The following is a 24,719-nucleotide window of genomic DNA, read 5'->3' on the forward strand; positions in this document are numbered from 1 at the left end:
ACTAATTTATGTCTTAAACTTATGCCTCTATTATAGACACTTAACCTCAATATGAGTAAGATTATTTCTGCTACCTTGTTAAACAATATTACCAGTGTATTTCACAACCTGGAACACTTAACCTATAAATACCATCTGGGGGGAAGATAACATATTGCACATGGTGCCATTAGGTCTATTTCTGTCCAAAACAATGAAACCCCTCCTTCTCATCTCAAAGCAGAATTAAGGCAATTGTTCTCTGTACAAAGGGATGCCAAACCAACCAAAACAGCAGCATTTAAAATGATAAGACAAAAGGCCTGAATTTCCTTTCTTAGATTTAAATAGAATCTGCACAAGACTAATTACACTTGGTTTGAATATTTAAGCTTAGGTGTGATGCAATTTTCAGGAAAGTTGCCCTCAGTTAGACTTACCAAAGGCTCTGGTATTACTTAAAAGGTTTGCAAACTCATATATATGAAGATGAAATCATGGTAATGCTGACTTAAGCAATAGTGGGGTTTTAACATCTGATTGGATTGAAAGTTCTTTTCCCAAGGCAGTTCCTACCCTGTGATAATAATTTACTTTTTCAGACATGCAAATACATTCACAATGATAGTCTGAAGATGAAGATCTGTTTTGCTACAGCCTTCCCAGCAGTAAAAGGTAAAATACCTGAGTTATGGAGCCTCTCAAAGAAGGAATGGTCTCAACTGAAACTTTATTGGTTGGAGTTCCTCGTGTTATACTCCCCTCCTGTATCGTTGTGGTACCTGATTTGAAATAAAGACATCCTGATAAATAAGAGAATAAAAAATATCCACTCCATTTGACATGTTAAAAATTCTATTGAGAACTGTTAGTTTACATTAAAATACAGGGGAAATTTCAATTTAACAGCTGGCATATGAGGCAGTTAGACTGTTTCCTCTTTTAACATAACCTTTTACAGACTATAAGTATTTTACAGCATTAACTGACAGCAGTTAATTTATCTTCTTTTGATTGATTTGCTGTAGTGAGCAACTTTATTTTGAAATTGGCTTGGCTCCTAACAAATATTTTTAAGTGAGCCATGCAGACAAGAGGAGCCAGCTACAAATACACATGCCTTGGAAAACAGGGAACAAATTAACTCTGTAATCTTATGATACTTATATAATCATAGAATACTTTAAAATAACACTTCAGCAGTTAATTCTCTTGGTTTTCTCAGGCTCTGACAAGAGTTTTTTAATCTGTGTGACTTTCTTTACCTCGCACCACACTTTCATGTTGTGCCCTGACCAGGAGTCCCTCAGGTTGGGAATTCTGGCTTCTGGGTGAGAATTCTTCTTGTTTGATATAGGGCAGGGAAGCTATTGAGGAGAAGAAAGAGAAAAAGGTTGAGGTTTTTTAATATCCTTTAATTATGGATCATTAAAAAGTCTGTATAAAACATGTCAGCTTTTCTTTGCTTACCAGATTTGGCTGACTCCTGCTGCCTTGGCAGCCCAAGGGATATAGAACCCACTGATGGCTTTGCAGTTTCTTGGGCATAGGAAGCTTGACTGTGGGATGTTAAATATGTGCCAGGTGTTCCCTGAAACAACAAATAGATGTTAATTCTTGTTTCTGGAATGAGGACTCACATCTCTTTAAAGAAGAATGATAAAACTACTATGATCCCATCTGGAAATTCTACAGTGCCCCACTGCCATGTCCCAAAGCACAGAGCACCAGGAGTGGAATGTCACTGGTAGTTTGGAGATGCAGGTCACCTAAACTGGATATCCATGCCCTTAAATGAGAGCAAATGTTATATTTCTAAAGCTCCTGTAATTCCTGTAATTTTAGTATTATATGTACAGATAGTTGTTAAGGGTTAATGCTGTGACTCCATAACTGAATACAAGAAGTTTAAGATTGGAGAAAGGGGAAAAAAATTGATGTAAGACAGATTTTCAAACAATAATTCTCTTACTTGTGAGATCGAGCCTCCCATGATGAAGGAAGGTTTTTCTGATGGCACACTGGTTTTGGAGGATGGAATGAGAGGTGGTGGTGGCCTGGTGGGTCTGGTTGTGGGCAGGCGAACTCCTTCAGGAATATTGGTTATCACCTGGTGAGGAGCTGGCTGGAGAACTGGAGAGGGAAAATTGTACATTAAACATTGCAGTGTGAACAGAAATAGCACAGTACAGCCTCACTGGGCTAGAAAAACACTGAGCACCTATTCACACACACACAGAAAATGATCTTTCTTCTATTAACTCACAAAGAGTTTAGAGAATAATTTGATCCTCCAAATCCTTACCTGGAGGGACACTGTAGCGAGCTGCATTCATCTCAGGCTGGGGAGAGGCTTTATTGACTTCTCTTGGAGATAACCTGTAGGGTGATGCTGACCTTGTGGCTGAATTTTGCACTTGTGCTTCCTGTTCTATTCTCTTGACCTCAGCATAAGGCATATAGGCCACTGGTTTTCCTGGGAGGGTTGAAGTTATCAGAAAGAGAAGAACCCTGGGTTAGAATTGGAGTCAAAAGGTCCAATTCACAGCACAGTTTTAATAAAAAGACTACTCCAGTGCCAGACACACCTATCAGGTACAAAGAGTGCAATTAAAAAGAAGTATTAATGTGTTCCACCACACTTTTGTGCCCTATTTCAGTGCTCAGTGTCCATGTGTGAGCACAGTTAAGATTAATGTTTTGCTGCACGGAGTAGACACTACCACCTTTACCTTAAGCTTCTGGAAAGGCCTCCCCTAGAACAGAATCATCTGCTCTTTTCACTCACATGGTTCATCTTTCTCTGTAGGAACAACTCATTTTTGGGTTTGACCCAAGTGGAACCAGTTTTCTGCCTTTATATAAAGGGGTTACAAGGCAGCTCTTCAACAGCAAGTGCAGCAGAGCAGGCAGGTCCCTTCCAGCAAGGAGCAGCTCATTATCAGTTCCTTATCACACTAAACTGTCACTCTCCAATCAGGCAGCACAAAGCACGGGGTTATCCCAGCACAGCTGAGGGAACACCAACCTTCCCACTCCACACTGGGGCTCTTGGAGGTGCCACAGGGGCTCACAGCACTCCGATATTCCATGTCCAGCTGCTCCTGGCGCTGCCGCTGCTCCTCCAGCAGGGCTGACTCGTGCATGGCCTTGATGTGCCGCTGGTAGAGAGCATAACCACTCACTGGGGTGCCCACGGGGACAGAGCAGGGGCTGCAGGAAACCTGAGGACAGCAAAGGGACAATGCCAGGGACAGCCTCGCAGGCACTTCCTGGAGGAGCTGTGGAGCTCAACTACCCCCTGCAGTCTGGGTGCTTCAAAAGGTCCACAGCTGGTTTTAAGCTATTGGGTTTATACTTGGTTGTACTTAAACTATTTTCCCCTGAAAAATACAGTAATAAAGCAAACCATATTTTTCTTCATTTGTTTAACAATTTTTGCCTGACTAGATTCAGGGGTAACAAACAGTCCTTTAAAGAGCACTGAAAACTGCCCATACCATAGGTGGGATGACAGCAGCTCGGTGGTGAAGCTGTTGCAGGTCCATCTGCCCTTGCTTTATTGTGGATGATACCAGGATTGACCCAGTTGGATTTAACAGTGAGGGCTTTGACTCTCTGCTGAAGATACTGCAAAAAGAGATACAAGGGAAAATATCACCAAAAAGAGTAAGATTACACATCTTAAAAAACTCACAGCCACAACTCTTAAATTCAAAAAACCAACACAATTATCAAACTGGACAAAGAGCTGAAAAGTCAGAACCATGTTGTGTTTTGTTTCACAGCACATAATGCTGCTATATTTTCCTACTACACAGAAATACCAAAATATGAGCTCAGAGTCTCCCACATCAGAAATTTATGTATGCAGTACTTACATCAATGTAACCTTCTTTGTAGAGAGTGCTTTGGAAAAACACAAAGGATAGGAAGGACTACATGTATTTAGTCCACAGAAAATAAACAACAGTCTACAACAAAATGATTTCACATGGAGGGCTAAGACACTTGTGGAAAGATGATGTTTGAAGAGGCAAGGGAGTGCACAAACACCATCACCTGCACTCTTCCAAAGCCCACATGCACTCCATGACACTGGATACTTTTGACATTTAAACATCTATCCCTGGCACTGTGTGTATATTAAACCACTGAGAGGGAGGGGGGCACTGGCTCCAGTGCCACGCTGGGGTGACACAGGAACTGCACCAACAGAACACTGAAAGGACTTCAAATACCCTCAGTGGTGAGAGCCATTCCCAAAAGAGAAACAGCTCCAGAGACTGTCCATTCAAAGCCCTACTCACCCCTGTCTGTCAGGTTCTCCATCAACTTCCTCATCAGCACTGCAGGTGGCACTGGAGTCATTATCTGAATGGGATTCTGGCCTGGCTGCAGTAACTTGCTGGGACAGGCTGTAGTCCATTTCCTCTGGTTCTGACTTCTCCTTGGGTTTCTCCATCTCTCTCTCTTTGGTATCACTCTCTATTTTCACTTGAATATTCTCTGGTAGCCTCATTTCAGTCTCTACAGGCTCTACTTTGGTATGAACTGGAAGAGTAATCACAGGCTTAGCTTCAGCTGAGTGGCTTCTAGTGTCCACCTCCATAGGCTCCTCAGCCTCAGTGTTTATTTCTTCCTTGACCTGTGGCTCAGGGTTCTGAGTTTCAGCTGTTGTTACACTTTGGGCTGGTAAGGAGGGAGATGTGCTGGCTGCAGGTTTAATGGCAGATTCCTGCTCTGCTGGGGCCTCAGTGGTTACTTTTGGAGCAGCAGGCTCAGATGGAGTTTCTTCAGTTGGTTTAGCAGGTTCTGCTGGAGTTGGAGATGGAGCACTTTCTGTATCAGAACTATTTTCAGCACCTGGGGAAAAAATGTTTTGCCGTGAAAGTTCAATCAATGAAATCTGAAAAACTGGGTGCAATAAGGATCCATCAATTTTAACCAACCCATCTGCAAAACAATCCATTTTGACTTATTATAGAAATGGGCAATTGGCTGAGTTACAGAAACACTGCAACTAAAAAAATACCAACTACTCAAAACCCAACACTTAGTCATCTTCTCTCATTCATTGTTTATTAATTCTATTGCCTTTTGCTCCACAAAAGACCAGCCAAGATTGACTGATGTTGAGTGTCTATAAATAAGCAGTTGAAACCAACAAATATATATATAAAACAACAACAAAAAAGCCACTTGAATTTGCTTGTCTGAAGCTCTACTGAGACTACCAACTACCAAAGGTTACATTTATTTGATTCAATTTGTTTCAACACTCCAGATGACAGCATAATCAAAGCATCTCAAAATACTAAGCAGCAAACATCTTTAGGCTGCTAAATTCTAAAAATGCTGCATCCCCTTGAGTGAGTTCAAATTGCTGAAACTCAACTGAAAGAGCATTTGAGCAACAACAACATCATGAAGTGGAACACAGCTTTCTGAGCATATAATTAGCACAAAACACAGGCTCCTTTCTGTGCACACACCAGTTTCCTTCCCAGAAAAGTTACCTTCACTGTCTTCTGGGTTCTCTTCTTCATTAGATGCTTCAATGTCTTCATCCTCCTGAGCTGACACAGTGGAAGCCACGCTCTCACACTGGGACACATCTCGCTCCTCTCGGGGCCGTCGCGAAGACTGAGGAAGACACAGCATTGACAATGTACTGAAAATTCACAATTATTGCCTTTTACCACATTCCCATCTACCAATCTGAGCTTGTAATGAAGGACAGAGAATCTCTATTTAGCACAGTCATTCACAAAGGGACACTCTTTCAACTTCAGCCAACTTTTGCTGCTCCTGTCCAAAACCAAGTTTGGGAACAAACCACGGTCTCATGGCATATTTGGGGGACAACAATTGCAGCAAACAGACCCTGATGTTCTTCATCTCAGTGAGAGAAGACCAGGGCAGCACTGCAGCTTAGAGGATTCCAACACACAGCATTCTAATTTCAATGCCCCCAGACTTTCAGTTCCTGGACTTCTACCACCTCTCCTGCTCTGTTTGCTAAGGTCAGTGCTAGCTGTGCTTCAAGGAGCTGTTGTACATCTGCAGCTGCCCATGCACTGGTGAGGAACGTGGCTTTCAGAGCACTGAAGAACTCTTCAGGTTCAAGTGTTTTACCTAGTACAAAACCTTCTCTTGTATGTTAAAGCAAGAAGTGGTTACTGTCACAGGTCAGTGAGCACCAGACACCCTTTCTAGGAGATTTATGTCACAACACAAAAACAAGTAGAAAAGGAAATCAGTGGAGATTGCAAAACAGCCGTAGTGAAGTGTGATGCATGACTTCAGAAAGATCCAAGTTTTCTCCTGCAAAATACTCAATATCCACAACACTCACCTTCTGTTTGTGCTGTTGGAGGAGACTGTCCAGGTTGTGTCTCCTTTTGTAGTTGAAGTAGAAGTTCTTACACTGAGCTTCACTTTTTGTCCCAACCATTTTGGCAATCGCTGCCCAGTTTCGCCCATGTTCCACTAGACCTGGTCAGACATAAAGGAACCAATATTTACTGTGATCAATAATAATATCCAAACCTCAATAAATGGAACAACAACCCATGGGGAGGCAAGACAAAGAAGTACTGCTGTCCAAACAGCTCTAAGTAACTCACAGGAAAAGAGTCAACATAAGTCTCAAAAGATTATTTTGTCTGTTAAAGCTGCTTGCTTTTCCTTTTTTTACAAAAAAACCAACAGCAATTTTCAAATCAGCATAGTGTTGGCAGAAGTCACAGCAAATATATACAGTGATTCAGTAAATCCTTGAAATTTTGTAATGTAAGCATCCAGAAGGAAGTCAAAGGCTTTACAAGGTTTACCTTTCTTAGCAACTTCCATTTCTTCTTCTGTCCAGCGGGATGTCTCCACAGGCTCTGTAGAAGCTGAAAGAGAAACAGACACTGAGCAGAGAAAAGACCAGGATTCATTATCATGGCACCAATTATGCATCCCATAGTCAAGAAATCTATTTACATTATGGCTTGCTCAAGCCACTGGGGAAAGCTCTCTTGTCAGAGGGAAGCAGTCAATCTCCATGAAACCAAGTCAGAGATACAGAAGGAACCACCAAAAACTCAGCAGAGAAAACTGTTCAAAACTATTCTGCCTACAAAACTGGGATTAATTGTCTGTCAAGGAAGATTTGAAAGTAATTTAGATGTATTTATCACTAAAATTTTATTTTAAATGTCAGTAATTACCATCAGCTACTAAAAGCAGCAATCCAACATGCTCTAGGCTAGTTCAGTGCTGTCTCACTGATGGAATGGTTATTTATTAGTTAGTGGGTGTCAAGAAATCTACTGTTCCTGTATTAACTGAGACTCCAACTGGATAAAAGGACAAAAAGCAAAGAAAACAAAAAAAAAAAAACCCAGTAAGTAAAAGTAAGTAGGAAATTGAGTATGATTCAGTGCAAAGTGCTTTTCATTCTCTCCTCTGGATTTTGTATCATCTTGTTTAAATTTCTGAACAGCACTGAGCTGCACCAGCCTCCCCTTCCATAAAATCTGCCATTACACACAGCGCATAACAAAGACCCTGCAACAGCTTCCATTAACAAACCACAAAAGTAGGACACTAAAGTATCTGATCCACTGAAAAACTATTTTGGGTTTTTCAGAAAACCCTGCAAAAATGGTTTAAAAATAAAGCAAAACAAAAGCAAAACTCACTATTGCTTCAGACTTATAAAAACCCACTGTATCAATGGAGCAAGAATGTTTCTCACAATCTCTGTTGTTTACAGTTATACAAGACTGATGTGCTCACTTATTCCATTCTTTATATGCAGAACATCTGAGAACAGAAGAGTTGTTACAAGCTCTAGAACAGCAGCTGCCTGTAACTACCCAGCTGAAGCATGAGGAGCAACAAAATTTGCCACAGCAGAGCACTGCAAGAAAAAACCACAACCTGCCCTGCCATCCTGGATAATTATTTACCAGCCACAAGATATTCTGGTATTTCTGCATCAACACAAAGTAGGTCAGCCTTTTCCAAAATACACTCAGAGACTGCGTCGTCTTTTTTAACCACACCAGCCAAGAAAATAACATTTCATTTTTAAAAAGCCTCTTGCCATCTAATGCAGAAACAACAACTTGCCAAGATCTTTTTCAGCTTATGAAACTCCCTGAAGTACTCAAATATCAGGCTAATTATTTAACAGCATCCTCAGTGAGCTGCAGCCTGTAAGTGAATCTGTGTCACAGGCACCTGGATCCCTGCAGCCCCATCATGAACCTGCCCAGGGAGAAAAGGTGTTATCACACAAGGGCTGAGCTGCCTTTTCTCCCCTCACATCATTCTAACAGTCAGCTGGTTGCACTATTCATGAAGCTACACTTGTGAAGTTTAGCAGTTCCACACAGTCACAAAATTATAAGCAGGGCTAAGAATAAAGCTGGAATATTAAACAGGAAAACAGAAGTGCACTGCATGCCTGGAAACAGCCCCGTGTCAGTGAGGAGCTTACAACCAGCTGGGTCCCTGGGAGTGCTGTAAATGCTACTCACAAGGTTCTGGTGGGGGTGGCAGAGGTGGTGGTGGCTCTTCAGTGGCTGCAGCTGCAGCAGCATTTGCCTGTGCAGCTTCATTTGTCATTGATCTGGTGATTCTGCCCTTACGCCGACCTTGGCTGTTGGCGGTTTTTCGGCCCCGAGGAGCTGCCTGCTCCCTTTCCTCTGTTTCCTCTGGTGCAACTTCAGTTTTGTCCTTTTCTTTGGTATTCTCTCTGGGAATAGGGAAAAAATAATTCAGTCACATTCAGAGAGCCATTGTGAGCAGATATTCCTGAATATCAATGGACAAAAAACTTCCAATCCCCACAAACAAAACTCCACGAACTCAAAATATGCCTTCAGTGAAAGAGAATTCACTTATTGCCCACAACTTCCAGTTGCCAGACAGTAACACAGATATATGATTTTGCCAACTTTAAAGAAAACATGAACACTCCATGTGTGATAGAACCTATGAGAAAAGCCCAAACCAACAAGATATGGAAATTATTACATGTGCAAAATAATAATCCCATTACTTTTCCCATTGATCTGATTAGCTCAGCAAGACAGAGAAATTTGTACATCCAAAAAAATTGTTTCATACACAAAATAAATAGTTTCTAGTCCAGATTTCACTGGTCTGCTAATGCAAATCCTGATCTTTGCCAAAACCTGCAATCTAGGGTGATTTCATGCATTTCAGCACATACACACTTACTTAGATTCCTCCTTCTCATCCTTCTCCTCCTCATCTTTCTTTTCCTCCTCTTTTTTTTCTGTTTTGTCTGATTTTTCCTCTTCTACTTTTTCCTCTACCTTTTCTTCTTGAGAAGGACGAGCAATCTGTTGCTGAAATGAAATAGGATTTAGATGATAACTTGATCACACAAAGGTGCAGCATCTTGTCCTCAGAGCAGCACAAAAAGTGATGCTGCCTTAGTTCCCACTTGATAATACTTGAAGTTACAGGCCCTGCACAGTGGTCAGCATAAGAACAGAATAACTCTGCTTTATATCACATAAATTCCATGGAAGTACAGGAGGTTTCTGCAGCATGAGCATGGAGGTGATTGTGTACATTCACACACTGGCTGCTGTGTGTCCCACTAAAAATGAACAGCTATATTTTAAAAGTGCTTAGGGAGGTCTGACCATGTAGTGAGGGTGTTGCTCCTGTCAAATTTTATTTTTAACTTCGTTCATTTTATAGTGAAACACGATCTTACAACTGGGGAGCAGAAGGTCTTGTAGCATGAAAGTTATCAGCAACTCCAAGTGGCTTTCTCAAAACTGCCACTAGTATTTAAGAAATATAATTGTTAAAAAAAAATGGGTTGGGAATTTTAGACTTACATTTCCACTGAGTTTACAGAAAGAATTATTAAAAGAACGAAGTCTTTTCTCTGCTGAGATGACAGCTTTACAAGCACTGTGCTTGTCTCAAACAGATACTCAGAGTACATTTGGCAATTCATGGAACACAAGGACAGAGAACGACAAGACAAGGACAGAGAATTACAAGATTGCTGTTCTAGCACTTCATGAACTTGGATTTTACAATCTACTGAAAAATTCCTCAAAATAGGCTTTTCTTTTTCACAGAGGAAGCAACCTCCCTATGAGTGCAGCAGCAGGTGTCACTGTTTCACTAACTAAACTGAGGCTGGAAATAGTCACAAACTGACTTGGTTTTGACATTTTAACAATGTGAACTGGAGCAGAAACCCTAAATACTAACCACTATCATCTTGCTGCAAATTATTAGCAATTAAGGTGCTGGTTACTGATTATGCAAAGACTTCCTTGAAGCAAGATGTCAGAGACATGCTAAGATAAATCATTTCCACCTTGCTAGATAGATTGACCTGAAAACAAGGAGTTAAAACTGTGTTAAAAAATTTAAAGAAATTTATTTTACATCTAATCTATTTAGAAAACAGCTGTTGAAAATCCTGTTCTTACCAGGCCAACCTAACATCACTTGGTTCTCTGTTACCCAGTAACTTTATTCAAGCTGCACAATCAATGCATAAACACAAACCTTAAAGGAGTCGAAGCCTCGGTCAGCGACGTTCCTGCACATTCATCTGCTGCTTGCAACTTTTACTGTCCACACAAGGGGATGGGCTGGAGCTCAGGGCACGGCTCAGAGGGGCAAAACCCACCCAGCAGCCACATCACAGAGCTCCTTAGCACGGGCTGCCTGACCCAGCAACGTGTTTATTCCAGGAAATGGTGTCATTCTGCCACTTAAGCTGCCTGCAGCAGTGCTGCCCCTCTCACACAGCACCTTCTAATCTCCCCGGAGTCACCAGAGGTGATCCCCGTCACACACAGGCAGTGAATTTCTGTCTGCTCACATCACTGGCCTCCCACCTGCTGCCAGCCACACTCACTGCAGGGACACAGCCAGCACTGAGCACTGCTGCCACATTCATTTCAAACTTCACTTAAAGAAACCTTCTTTCAATGAGTTAAGGAATTCTCATAATTATCTAATCACAGAATCATAGGATGGTTTGGGTTTGAAGGGACCTTTAAGCTCATCCAATTCCAAACCCCCTGCCATGGGCAGGGACATCTCCCACCAGACCAGGCTGCTCCAAGCCCTGTCCTGAACACTTCCAGGGACAGGCAAGTTAAAGCACCATACAGCCATGGCTTTCTCTCAATTCTCTGTTAAAAACTTGCTCTACATTTGACAAGCTTTGGTTTAAGACACATTTGTTCAGTTGTCTCTGTGACACTCTGGAACAGTTCAGGCAGCATTTTATAAAAAGCCCTTTCTAGACCTATTTGAGGACAAACACACATCAGAATTTTATTAGCCTTGCACCTCTTCACATCCTTGATCCAGCACTCAGTTTCTCTGAAGTGGAAGCCCCCACACTGAAACCTGAGCCAAGCTGTGCTCGCTGCATTCTCTGAAGGACTTCAATGTCCTTACCATGATTAATATCTCCTCCACTGCAATATTCCACTTGCTTGCATTCTAATTTACAAAAATATATGAACTATTAAGAGTTTAAGCTGAAGCACCTGTTGGCCTAAGCCCATCCTGGAGCACCTCATAAATCTTACATGACTTGTGTTTGCCAATCAGCAAGAAAGTTTCAAGTTGCTACTGAGAGATATGAAAAATATCAGCTTCAAACAAAGCTGGGGCACGGGAGGGGGAAGGGGTGAGCTGCTTTCTGCAACTGCAAGATAAAAGTTCTGGCAAGCCAGGCAGTTCAACCCTCTCAAGTTCTTTTTTACTAGCTGTTATAGATGTTGCTAATTCATCATTAATAAAATTATAAATAAAAATATTATTTTTTTCACCATGTAGTTCTTTACTATTAACATGCTAACTGCAATACTTCTGAATTTAAATTTCCAGAAGTGGTAAAATTTCCCTTTTAGAGTGCTGAGAGTATTTCCTTGAGTTGGCAAGTCCATCTCAACCCTCTCCAGAGCTAAAAACCTGGCACTTCCTTGCATCCTTCACAGAGCACACATTAAGCCTGGCCAGCAGTTGCCCAAAGTTTAGGGATCTGCTGTAGCACTTAAAGTGCATCTACAACCAGCAATTACAGAGTACAACTCTGCTACAATTCCAAGAGCAAGTAATCTGAGCTGAACAAACCTTCAGTGTTCCAACTGATGTATTCAGTTACTCACATATAAATCAGCACTCACAGGAGCAGCCACAAAGTCAGGCAGAGCACCTTGAGCTGAGTTCACCAAGCAAATCCATGCCCTCGTGTCTAAAGCTGGAATTAAAATCTTTCTGTTCTATATACATTATCCAAGGTAAGCAAGCATTTATGGATAGAAAACTCTATCCAAATTTTGAATTCTAACATTTCCAATATTCTGAAGTTTAACAATGTGGAAAAGACATTTAAATATACAGTAATGACTCTCTAAATAGCTCAAAATCTCCAGTTCCACTGCACTACAGCTGAGCCAGTTCTGCCTCCTCACCCTCAGAGCAGCACCCAGCAAAGGCACCCCTCAACATGTGACACTTCCATGACCACACCAACCTCATCTGACAATGGCACAAGGAGCTGAGCCACTCCAAATGGCAGCACTGCCTCTGCTAAGTGTCCACAGTGACTGTCCACATTTATTTCTATCTTCTTTTCATTTGCCACACATCCAGACTAACTGCAATCCTTCCCCAGTCACCACTCCAACAGCAAAAACCTTTCCTATTAAAAAGGATTATCAGGCTTAGAGATTCTAACAGAAGTCCTGGCAAAACTGAAGTTATTTCCAGCGATTTCTCCCATCAGAGCAGAAGCTCTGTGAAATCCTGTGCACAATGACAATGGCCTTATCCTAACAATCCATCATTTGTGGGGTACAGACAAGCTGCTCTGCCATGACAGGACTCTTCTGGTAGAACAGCAGCCCATAACTCCAAAGGTTTAAGTACAACAGCACCACAGAAGCAAAACCTCATGGCTCTTTCTACTGAACAGGATCCATTCCTCAGTTGAAGCTGTTTGCAACAATTTTATATTAAAAATATATTTTACTACGACTCCTAGAGAACATTCAGTATTTGTGTATTTCAGTGCAATATTTACTGCATTTACTGGCTTGCAGAGCAGATTTGTGCAGTCCCAAAGTTTCAGGGTTATTTTTTTTCAGGTTTTCCAATATCCACATTAACCCTGCTAGCCCAGCACATGTATTTATAAGCTTTTGGTACATAATATGCTGTTCTTTTTCTCTCTGAAGACTTCCAAAGGAACACTTTCTGAATCAGCAGGATTTTTTATTCACATGCATTAAATTGGCCTCTTTCTTCTGGTTCTGAAGTTCCAGTTTGACTTTGAGCCTGACCACCAAATAAAGATCCCTATTAATTTCTGCTTTTTGACTAACACTGACATTATGAACTGATTATATATTTCCACTGCAAGTCACATGCTAAACCTAATTTCTCTTGGCTCCAAGACAGGATTTAGTGATGGATTCAACCTCAATGTCTGTGGCAGAGTCCTCAAAAAAATGAATTGTCATATTAAAACAAGTAAGAAATGTGCAAAGGAAGAAGATATTTCAGAGAATTAAAACCAAAATAATAAACAACACCCCTGAGGTCAGGATCACTTAAATTTTAAAAGGGTAACAATACAATAAAGGAAAAATAATTATTTCCTCCCCATGCTTACAATATGGTGCTATCTCAGATAATGAAACAGTTGTAAACATGAAGCAATAAAATAACAACACCCAAGTGATGAATAAATTCAACCTACCTGGTTTCTTCCTCTGCGTTTGCCATAATTCCTTCGCACAAGGGCTTTATAATTTTCATTTTTCTTGGTCAAATAGTAATATAATACACAGTCAGGAACATTCTAAAGTGAAAAAAAGCAGGAGAAAGTAAGGTTTAATCCTAATAGAAAGATTTGAGTTTTTCACTTCTCCAAACATTCAAACTATTCAGCCCCCAGACTAAAATAAAAATTCTATTTATTATTATATTGGAAAGTTAGGGATCCCACCCTAAACTCTATTTATATTAAAAAATGTCTTACCTTTCGTTCCAAGTAGGAAGCAATCAGACCAAAGTTCTTGGGATGTTGGACAAACCTTTAACAAACCAGAAATCATTTCAGTTTAACAACATAATCCACGATCAAACAAGCAAAGCAATCTTGCAAACAATCTGTTCCATCAGCAAAGCCTTCATTTACACAAGTGAAATTAGCCTAAAAAGCCCAGTTTTCAGATTGCGCAAATTTAGAACTCAGCACTTAAAATGATAAAATTAAATTCCTTATCTACAGTTCTCATTTTAATCTTAGCACAGACTTTTGAGAAAATTTTGTATTTAAGGACTAAATGCATGTGAGCACACCCACATGAAAAATAAGTCTAAAATTTTGCCAATTAAGAACATTTTCAAATATTATTGCACAAAAGCTTCAGCATTCATGATTTAGCTTGATGGGGTTGGGCACTTAACTGTTATTCTGTCATTTCAATGCAATAGAAAGAAAAGATAAGAAAGGCCATTACTTTTCCTTAAAAATCTCCTTCTCATGGTCTGTCCAGACATTCATGAACTGCCTGTCTTTATAAACTTTCATGGGATCCTCCATCAGCCCGTTCATGTTGATGAACTTCACCCTTCTCTGCTCTGCATCGAACATCATGGGAGGGATGACAGAGAGCTGCCGCATTTGCTTCTCATTATTCTGCAGAACAAAAGACAAAGTAAAGAACACCCAAAATGCTGCTACTGATGTTTACAGTTCTTGAATTACACAGCTCTTAAAGCTCCACGTTCACAGTCAGCTTGGAACTTCTTTTTGTACACAACTCTTGGAGAAGTTGTCACTATGGCAATGAGCCCTTATGGGCAGCTAAAGGAAAGAGTGTCACAACTGGTGAAACACCAAAATGATGGAGGGTTTGACAAGAGGAAGAGTTTTCACATGTTTGTTACAGCTGAAAAAAACTAGGTTGCAGCAAGCCTGCAATGAACAGGCACATGAGAAAAATCTAGGGCAGATACAATTAGAAAGCAAAACCCTCAAAAGAAAAGTGTTTGTAAGATCTGCTTCATGCCACACTTCAAACAGATTCTCTTAAAGAGAGAAGAGCTTTCTCTTCTCAATGAAACCAACCCTCTACAAGACACCTTGCACTGCCAGTGAAAGGATATTTATTGGCTGTGCTTCTACAGCAAAGCACAGCCAGCAGGCTCACCTCCTGCTCAGAGAGCCCATCGATGATTTCTGAAATCTCGTGTTCACTTCTGGCAATGGTTGCTGAAAGGCCAGCCCCTCTTTGGCCAACTCTGAAATGGGGGAAAACAGAAGGAAAAAGGATAAAGTGGAGATTAGCTCTATTTGCAGGTTTTGTACACTAAAACAACCTCCAAAATTCATTATAATGCTGTTAGCAGTCTCTCAAATCAGCTAGGACTGGTTTTTCTTAGGGAGAGTCAGAGAACAAACTCTGTCATGTCCTGTTGGTTTTATAGTGAGTTTGCAAAGCTCAGCAGAAAGGGAACAAAAAAGGTGTCATCACCAATTTCACTGCAAAGTAGGTGCTTCAGATAAATGAATCTGCTTCTGCTGAGCATGAGAAATGTTCATCAGTGGCACAGAAATTATCCCCTTAATTACAACTGATACACCTTGAAAGCCTTTTTTTTTTTCTTTTAAACAAACCACACTAAATTTGCCTTTTATCAATTTGGTCAACTTACTAATACACCACTGATATTTGTTGCAACAAAATAAAATTTTCCACTTTTGAATTGAAGGGGAAACCTGTAATTTGGAAGAATTTTTCAGCTTGTGATCTTTACCCTTAGGAACTTCATAAAAATATACCACAGCATGTGGGTCAAAAAGCATTTCAAAGGTAAAAATCACTACTAAATGGAGAGAGAAAACACCTCAAAGATTTTACTGAACTTATCCATTTGCACAAAATCTGAGGAAAAAACCCTTCATATTTATATGGCAATAGTATTAGAGCACAGCTATAGACAGAGGCCATTATTTTACAGAATATAAATATAAATATAATGTAATAAGATGACCCCTCCCCAAGTAGTTTCCAATTACAAAGACCTGATATATTCCTAAAGTGAAACTTCTTATGTATGAGTGCTGTTCCCATTCTAACACTTTACTTGCTTCTTTTCTTGATTCCATAAAATCTTGCAGCTTTCACAGTGTATTGCAAACTCTCTGCTTTCCCCACGTTTCATGACAAAAAGGTGATGTAGACAGATGGCTACATGAGATGAGATTAAATCTTTATGGGGCTTGAACTCTCCAAGGTGTACTGAAATGATTTCGAACATCAGATAAACAGATTTCAACACAACTGAATCAAACTTGACCTAATTCTAATTTAAATCCTATCTCTCTACCTACAGTACTGCAAGGTGAACTCCCAAGCAAACTGCACTTCATTCCTTTGAAGATCTCTTGTAGTTTCCATCTAAAAAATGGCTGATAGATTCAAATTAAATAATAGGGCTTTAATTGTCACACCTTGAATATTTTAAAATGCAAAACTGTCTGGAATAAAATTACCTGGCAAGTACAATAAAAGATCAGTCAAACTGTTAATTAAGAAGATAAATGGTTTTTGAGTGTGGAGGATAATGAATACAGAGATTATGAAACACAGGAGTAACACAGACAGTGACAGAAAAACACCAGTGTAAATTAGGGTGTGTGCCCAAAATGAACAGGCTCATGGGAAACTGATGCTCCAGCTGTCTTCAGAACTCCACAAACCCCTTTTTGAGCAGCTTAACTCTCCTCATCTCACTGACACCACAACCTAACCAGCCTTTGCTAATTGGCCCTATGAAGTGTTCTTTTTGGAAAATATGGGGTTTGACAGCAGATCTGAAAAGGGACATGGGAAAGGAGCCCTGTGGACATCACACAGCAGCCTGAGAGGACACCAAGGATGAGGCTGGCACTGCTGGCACTGGAGGGAGGGACAGCAAAGGGGACATGTGTGACAGTGGACAGATAAAGTCATGGAGATCCTTAGGATAGGAAGTGAAACTTGAGCTCAATGCCACGGAAACACAGTGAACAAAGGGAAGAACATTTCACTTTATACTCTGTGACACACTAATATTCTTTTTAAAGCATTAAAGTAATGAACATTAAACTTCATCATTACAATTAACTGATTTTATTATAAACAGATATTTTGCAGGAATATTTCAAATCTCCAGTAATACCTTTGGAATCTTTCTTGCTGTTCTCTCTGCTTCCTGATTTCAGGGAATTGTTTCTCATAGTACTCCCGTGTTTTGCTCTCCTTGGCTTTCCTGCGTGGATTATTTTCTATCCTGTCCACTTTCTTCTCCCATGCCTCCATCAGCTGATCATAACGCTGACAGATTTTCTGTTCCTGTTAAATTCCAAAAGCAAACCTTGAACTAAGCAAAACACACCAAGTGAACAGTACATGTCACATGGGCAGGCTCCTGGAACGCACACATTTTTCCTGCTCCAGTCCCTGCCATGCTGAAGATGACTTATACCAAATTTCCAGCACAGAGAAGGTGAGGAAGTGGATACAAAAATGGAGATTTTGAATATTATACATTATTTCTTTGCTTTATACATCCTAGTGGTATTTGTTAATTGGATCATTACTGCCTTCCAGAAATATTCCACACTTGTTTTAGCATAAGGTTGTATTTTTCTAATCAATATATTTGGGAATGCAAGACAAGGGTCCAGCCACATGCTCCTTTTAGAAAACCATGGTGCTCTTACCCTTTGTTTTCTTGCATGGTTCCTTCTTTTAAAGAATAGGATCAGCTTTTTCCTCATCACCTGGTTTCTGGAAAACAAAATCAGGGGAAAAAAGTGAACTATATAAAAATCAAGCAATTCAAAACTACTCAACAAAACCCATCCCAATCCCAGATGTCAGATCTTTATTATGAATAACAGTTTCAGGGTAAAAAATAGGGAAAATTTTCAATGAAGTTGAGATACCTAATCACCTAATACTCTATTATTTCAGAGAGGAGATTCTTGAAGATGGCTGGAATAAGCAACTGAAACACAAAACGTTCAAATTTCAAGGCAGGTGCTTTCTTTAACCACAAGAGAGATAACATGTTAAAATGAAAAAAAAATTGGTTTAAGCTATTATGCTTTTATGGGGGAAAAGTCTTTGCAATTCAGCCCTAAAGCTAAGTTTTCCAATATATTATCCAAGAAATAAGTACTCTGGAACTGTTATACAAATCTATTTGATAGAGTGGAGCAAGAATTACTTTTTTTTAAGAGAAGTTTTTAAAGGACAACCAACTTATGTTTTTTTATTTATTTTTGTCTTTAAAGGAAGATGGAAAGCCAGAGCTTCCCTCTGCCTTCAGCACATATAATGCACATCTTGCAGAACTGTTTTACAACAAAGAAATCAGAAAGTTACATGGACTGGCAGCTTTTAATTGTGGTTCAAACTCACACATCCTATTTGCAGATGATAGCAAGGAAAAACGTCAGGGAATGTTCAAGTCCAGATCCCCTGAATGGGACAAGGAGAGGGAATTAAAGCACTCACGTTTTGATGTTTTCATGGTAGACCTTGGTGTCTGAGGGTTGGTTGTAAAGTGGCTGCAATTTGGGATGAGAAAGGAACACTTAGCACTTTGCAATGCATGGAACTGTAAATGTGTATGCACCACATTTAACAATATTTTAGTATTCTGAGAACAGTGCACTCAATCTGAGCTGCAGCAGAGCTGAAAGGACTACAAGATATTCAGCACAAAGCACAGATTTCATTACTTAAAATTGGATTATAACTACTTCTGTATATAACAGTACTTCATTTCTTCATACTTCAAACTGTTCTCTCAAATATATTAAAATCTACTTTAAAAATCACACTTACATGGCAGATGAACTCACTCAAGCCCCAACTCACCAGTGCATTTAGACACACATTTCTTCTATACATACTCACAGAACTACAGCTGTTCAGCACAACAGAACTAGTGCAACTGGCAACACAGAAAATAGTACAAAGGAAAAAAACAGAATTCCAAAACTTACCAATTCAACTTTTGGACCAAGACCTTCAAAAATCTTGTGAGCTTCTTCTGCTTTTTTCTGCAAATAAGATTTTTTTGGTATAGTCTGAGTAAATCCTTTGAAGTTCATGTCAAATGTGGATCTGAACTCTGTGTTCTCTGCTAAACCCCTGCCTGAACACACGAGATCCTTCTTAACCTACTTCTGCAATGTTGCCTCAGCAAATAAAGAAACCTGTACTTGAATTGTGTAGCTCTGTAGTGGCTCTGATCTCCCAGTCTGGAAGCTGATAGAGCATAAAAGCACAAACTGACCTCTGCAGTTCAAAAAACCCATGCATTTCATAATACAACAAATAATTATAAAACGGAAGAAAGGTGTCCAGCAAAATAAAGTATAATTAGGTTTGAAAAATGGAATTAAGAGACTAAAATTCTCCAACTGCCAAATCTGGGAGTGTGAATCCATGTGTACATAAACAGACAAAGTGTGTCAAAGGTCCTTCATTCACACCAAGTGAAGACCACAAAATAATTCTGACCCCTCCTTGCATGCTTTAATGCTTGGGACATAGCTGTACTGTACAAAAATCTGGCATTGTTTTGTAGGGGATTTTTAACTCCTCAAAAAACCCCCAACCTATTGTAATAGAAGTTAGCTGTTCCTCTAAATTACAGAACAAAATTGGGAAATTAAACAAACATATACCACTCTTAGAGAAGATCACAATACTTTCAAAACCCCCAGACATCTGACTCCCTCATCTCAAACTACCATGGGAAAAAAAGGCAGGAAGCATTTTTGCTGTTACTGTTGGCAGTATTAGAGCTCCTGAACTTTTCTCACCACTTAAACAACACAAGCTCATAATTCACCCATATATTACTACTTCATATCTGTTCATTTATCCAAACTTAAGTGCCAGAAGTCAGAGTTTATAAAGAAGGCACAAAATCCTACAACATATGCAGTTTTTTCTCTTCAGCTCATTTAGAAATAGAGTCTTCAGCCAACTTTGTCAGCTCATGTGAGGAACAGGGAATTCAAGATGAATTTCTGAAGCATTTTTCATATCACACACTTAAAAGGATATATATGTGTGTTTATATATATCTATAATTCAAGAATCTCAGCACAAGGTCTAAGGATGAGACCCACAGCTCAGAGTGCTTACAAGATAGAAGGAAGATTGCCATGATCGAGAATAAAAACGTCATTGAAATGTCTTTCATTTAAAGAAGCAAATGAATAGCAAAAGAGGGGTGGGCAAATCAGTAAAAACAGGAAAATCTGCCCCATGGAGGTAAATGAAGACCTAAGGAATGTGAGCACAGAGGCAGTGAGGTGGGGAGGTGCAGAGGACTCACGCGATTCTCATCGTAAATGATCTGCACGATGCTGCGGTGCTTCTGCTCCACGGGAGGAGGGGACACCGGCCGCTCCGGCTCGGGAGGCTTAGCAGCTTCTTCTTCAAGTTGTTGCTAAGAGACCAAAGAAAGAAAATCAGCCATCCATGTTCCCCCCACCAGTAATTAGTCACCAGAGATAAAATACGCAGCTGATCAGTCAGCACTGCCTCTTATTTCGCTTTGCGCTGACGAGGAATGAATGAAATGGTTTGAATTCCCACAGGGACAATAACAAGACTATTTTTTGTACGATTGGTAACTCAAATTACCTGTTTACAAGACTCACCTGCCTTGAATCAGACTTGTTTGAGCTTGACAGTTAAAGCCACTGTCACTTTGTAATTTATCATTATTTAACTTTAAACAAAAGTATCAACTTTGGAGAACAGTTACATCAGAGCCGCCTTCTCCCAGTGGAAACAAACCACAAAGCTGCCGTTCTGCACTGTAGATGTTCAAGTGTCACCATTACTGCTGTCTTATGGCTTCAAAAGGCACAAAAGTCCTTCTAACTTGCCACAGAGAACATCATTCTAAAGGTACTTCACAGCAAAAATAAACCACTCTACATGCATTAAAGTTCCAAGACTGTCACAATAGCAAACATGAAAAAAATACCAAAAGCAAAAACACCACCCTGTACTCCTTTCCTAGCTAATACTACCTTTCCTACTAAATCTACTTACCAAAATACTATTCACATCAAATAAATCTGGTTCAGTGACATCTTCATTTTTAAAATATCCTTCACTCATGCCTGCCACAAATATACAGCAAAGAACTTCTGACACCAGGGATCCATCCTGCTTTACAGTCCTGGCTAGCATGTGCTACATTGCTGTGCAAGAATTCCCTAAAATTTTAGCAGAATGCCCTAAGACCTGGGCTCAGTTATTTAATAATCAACTTTGTAGTTTTTTTAAGTCAAGTCACAGACAAATGTGCACAAATGAGCCTTCATAGATGAGTTGCACAAAACTTGCTGATTTTGTGGAAAAGTGCACAGAGAGATAAGCATCATTACCACACAAACAGGTACTCAGTGACATCCTTTTTTGTTTTTCTGCTGGAGGTCACTTTACAGCTCATTAAAATTCAGACATAATTAAATGCTTCCAGACCATAAATTGTCTGTTTGTTATCCTGGACCTACAAGTTAACAAATCCTCCAAAGTAACTCATTTCCTCCAGAGTTCCAACTAAAAACGAGTAAAGCTGGCACTTTTTCTATCTGGATCTTTGAAAATCAGAAAAGGAAACAAGGACTTTGTTTTTGTCAATGACTAACAGATGCCTCGATTGAAGGGTGGGTTTACTTGGCCACAACAGCTACTGGGAAAGCAACAACTTCTGCCAGCAAACACTTCCTTTGCTTCCAGTGGCTGAAGTGCAGACCTCTGCAAAGCATAGCCAGGGCCATACAAAAACAAAGTGATATTTCCTTCTTTATTTCTCTGCTCTCTCTGTTTATTTGCACCCCTCCTACTGCACTTTTTCCCCCCAAGGGTGGCCTTAGCTCCAGATGTTGGGATCTCTTGCCCTTGGGAAAGCAGATGATCCAGAGACTTTTGTACAAGCTCTGGTTTTGGAGATGCATGCAAGGGATTCTCCCCTTGCACAGACTGCAGAAGAAGAAAGATGATCCTCCCCTCAGCCAGCAGGCAGCTCTGAAGCTGAAATTACAGTCACAGTGCCCTTGTTTCACAGCAGTTTCAAATATAAACCTGACTACTGCTGCTGTTCCTATGTGGCTTTCTCCTGCTTTCAAAAATGTTTAAAGCTGTGTGATGTCCAACTTATTTAAAACAAAATCACACACATAACCCTTCCTTTTCAAATTCTTCATCTGATTCATGTAACCAAAAAATTCAACCAAAAAAGGTTTTTCCACACCTCTTTCACTGGCAGAAAACAAGAGCAGTGCCTGCTGTGCTTACTTGCTTTTTCTTCAGTTTCAGGATCTGCTGCTCCACTTTTGCAATTTCGCGATCTACGCGGTCCATGCTCTGGATCAATTCTTCCTTTGACAGCTTGGAAGGTGAAGCATTTTGGTCCTCCCCACAAGGCTGACCAGAAATTGGAGAAGATGGTCCCTCATGCTTTCCTCCAAAAGCTGGGTCCTTCCATGGGGACAGGAGATGGGGGGAGATAGAGAGGAAATCAGTCATAACTGGGGAATGAGTGCTCAGTAACCAAACACCCAGGAATTAACAATTTCCAGTTATCTATATCTCTGTTGAGAAGTCAATTAAAGTTTTCATAATGCTCTAAATCTTTCATGATAATGTAATTTCAAAGGTTTTTTTAAAAAAACACCCTACTGCAATATTTACCTAGAAAGCAAAATAAGACCCAAATGCCCTCCTTTTAAAATACATCTTCATAAATGCAAACAGTAACTTTTCTTTTCAAAGGGAAGGTTACTGGGAACCACTCCTCAATACTCTGCACCTATACTGAGGAGGACATTCTTGAAGATAATCATGACCAGCCTGATAAAGCACATCTGGAGTTAGCTGTGGTTATAAATATGAATTTCTCTTGAATTTAGCTCTAATATTTAATACCTAAAATAGAAAACACCCACCCCAAACTAGATTGTCCTAGATTTAGCCAAAATGAGACAGTGACAAGTATAATTAGTGTTATGTAAATAAGCAGATTCATTTCAAATGCTTAGAAGGGAAAAGGGGGCGGAAGGAAGTACTTTGACTATTCAGTCCCAATGTTAATTACAGGAAAAAATGGACTTGCATGGATTTGCCAGCATATTTCATGCACTATGCTACAATCATTTTACAACTGAGGTTTGAGTGACTTAAGACAGTAGTGGCAACTCAGAATTCCCATCTATTTACTGTGTTTGAGTCAGACTGTGTAAGAGAGTAACACTGACTCATGATCACAGCTTCTGATAATGTGTAAAAGTAAATTTTTGGGATAAAAGAAAAAACAAACAAACAAAAAAAAATTACATAACAGAAAAATCCGATTAGCTCACTGCAACACAGAAAATCAGACCTTCAGCACTGTAACAGCAAATGCCTTTACCTTCTTAATATCTGCAGACCTCAACCCTTCCTGCAGAGGATGCACTAAAGGCAGGACAGTGGCTGCACTGACACGCTGGAAATGGGAATCAGACACTTGCTCAAGACGTGGCCGCTTAGATTCCAGAGAATCATGATCTGTCTGAGATGGACCTGGATGGAACTGCTGCTCATATCCAGTTCTCCTTTCCTGAGGCCTGTACACAAGAGATTCACTGTTAAAATATACTTTTTTGATATGAGAAGAATCTTCAACGCTTTTTAATTTTAAAGGAGATGTCATTCATTTGGTGAAGCTCCTTCTAAACAGTAAAGCAGATAAATGTTTTTAAATATGACTTCAAAAAATATAACCATTAAAATCCATAGGAAAAGAGGAAATGAACTTGAATCTCAAATTAAAGGCACTTCTGTCATTACACAACCTTAAACAAACTCAGCTCTGCTACAAGGATATTGTTCAAATCAAAGCTCTGATTCAAATTATAAACACCAAAAATCCATGAGAAAAACACAGTACCATATTTCACTGAAGATGTCCACAACAGCTCCATTATTGAATTTTTGCAGCCAAACAATTTTTAAATATACACAGAACACTTGAGATGAGCCATGAGTCTGTTTGGAACTTGATCTCTACTAAAATGCTACTCCGTGACAGAAGCAGTCATTGATTCAATCCATGAGTCATTTAAAGACTCCTCCTTCTCAGAAAAATACTGCACAGTTATCACTTGCTGCTCCCAGTGCAGTGCACAGGATGTCCATAAAAGACCCTCATATGCTTCAACGTCTTCCTATGAAGTGCCACTGAAGAGATGACAGCAGCAGTTTCCTGCAGTTTGCCAGAACTACCAAATAAGCTTTTACAAATTTACAGTCTGGGGGGGTGTGATTTACTACTGCTATAAACTCAATTTTGAGAACTCTAAAAGCTGCTGTGATTCTCAGCATTAAAACAGAGCCTTACTGACATTTTGCTGACACGAGATGAAGGCAATATGGAAGTCCCAGATTTCACTATCATCAAGTTATTTCTGGGAATGTCCTAATGAGATTTTAAGCCAGACCAGTATTTACATAACATTCATCATGGTATTTGTTCAGGACCAGATCGGTCAGTTACAGCCAAAATAAACCTCCAGCAGTAATCCTCTATATAAAGTTGCTCCTAGCAGATATACTCACTAAGAGTCAAGGCAAAAGAAGGTT

At 39.9% G+C, this 24,719-nt stretch overlaps 1 protein-coding gene across 7 annotated transcripts in view; it reads right to left on the bottom strand.

The window, feature by feature from the left end:
• Window positions 1-24,719, bottom strand: part of NCOR1 (nuclear receptor corepressor 1) — a 55,371-nt gene that overhangs the window by 15,554 nt on the left and 15,098 nt on the right. For 6 of the 7 annotated variants that reach the window (XM_039720461.1, XM_039720463.1, XM_039720460.1 and 3 more), the window contains exons 4-27: window positions 23,509-23,704; window positions 22,395-22,577; window positions 20,416-20,529; window positions 19,070-19,126; window positions 18,576-18,628; window positions 17,777-17,843; window positions 17,233-17,405; window positions 15,219-15,309; window positions 14,526-14,704; window positions 14,042-14,096; window positions 13,760-13,861; window positions 9,220-9,350; window positions 8,514-8,731; window positions 6,816-6,878; window positions 6,338-6,477; window positions 5,499-5,625; window positions 4,290-4,845; window positions 3,480-3,609; window positions 3,008-3,203; window positions 2,285-2,455; window positions 1,952-2,112; window positions 1,450-1,570; window positions 1,245-1,346; window positions 664-761 (exon numbers count right to left, since the gene is read on the bottom strand). In XM_039720461.1, the coding sequence (XP_039576395.1) occupies window positions 664-761; window positions 1,245-1,346; window positions 1,450-1,570; window positions 1,952-2,112; window positions 2,285-2,455; window positions 3,008-3,203; window positions 3,480-3,609; window positions 4,290-4,845; window positions 5,499-5,625; window positions 6,338-6,477; window positions 6,816-6,878; window positions 8,514-8,731; window positions 9,220-9,350; window positions 13,760-13,861; window positions 14,042-14,096; window positions 14,526-14,704; window positions 15,219-15,309; window positions 17,233-17,405; window positions 17,777-17,843; window positions 18,576-18,628; window positions 19,070-19,126; window positions 20,416-20,529; window positions 22,395-22,577; window positions 23,509-23,704 (3,484 nt within the window). Of the gene's footprint in view, window positions 1-663; window positions 762-1,244; window positions 1,347-1,449; window positions 1,571-1,951; window positions 2,113-2,284; window positions 2,456-3,007; window positions 3,204-3,479; window positions 3,610-4,289; window positions 4,846-5,498; window positions 5,626-6,337; window positions 6,478-6,815; window positions 6,879-8,513; window positions 8,732-9,219; window positions 9,351-10,542; window positions 10,827-13,759; window positions 13,862-14,041; window positions 14,097-14,525; window positions 14,705-15,218; window positions 15,310-17,232; window positions 17,406-17,776; window positions 17,844-18,575; window positions 18,629-19,069; window positions 19,127-20,415; window positions 20,530-22,394; window positions 22,578-23,508; window positions 23,705-24,719 lie in introns of those variants that run through there. The other variant, XM_039720466.1, reaches the window with a different exon arrangement.

Source organism: Passer montanus, unplaced genomic scaffold (genome assembly GCF_014805655.1).
Source record: "Passer montanus isolate IOZ18808 unplaced genomic scaffold, ASM1480565v1 scaffold44, whole genome shotgun sequence".
Classification (NCBI taxonomy): Eukaryota; Metazoa; Chordata; class Aves; order Passeriformes; family Passeridae; genus Passer; species Passer montanus.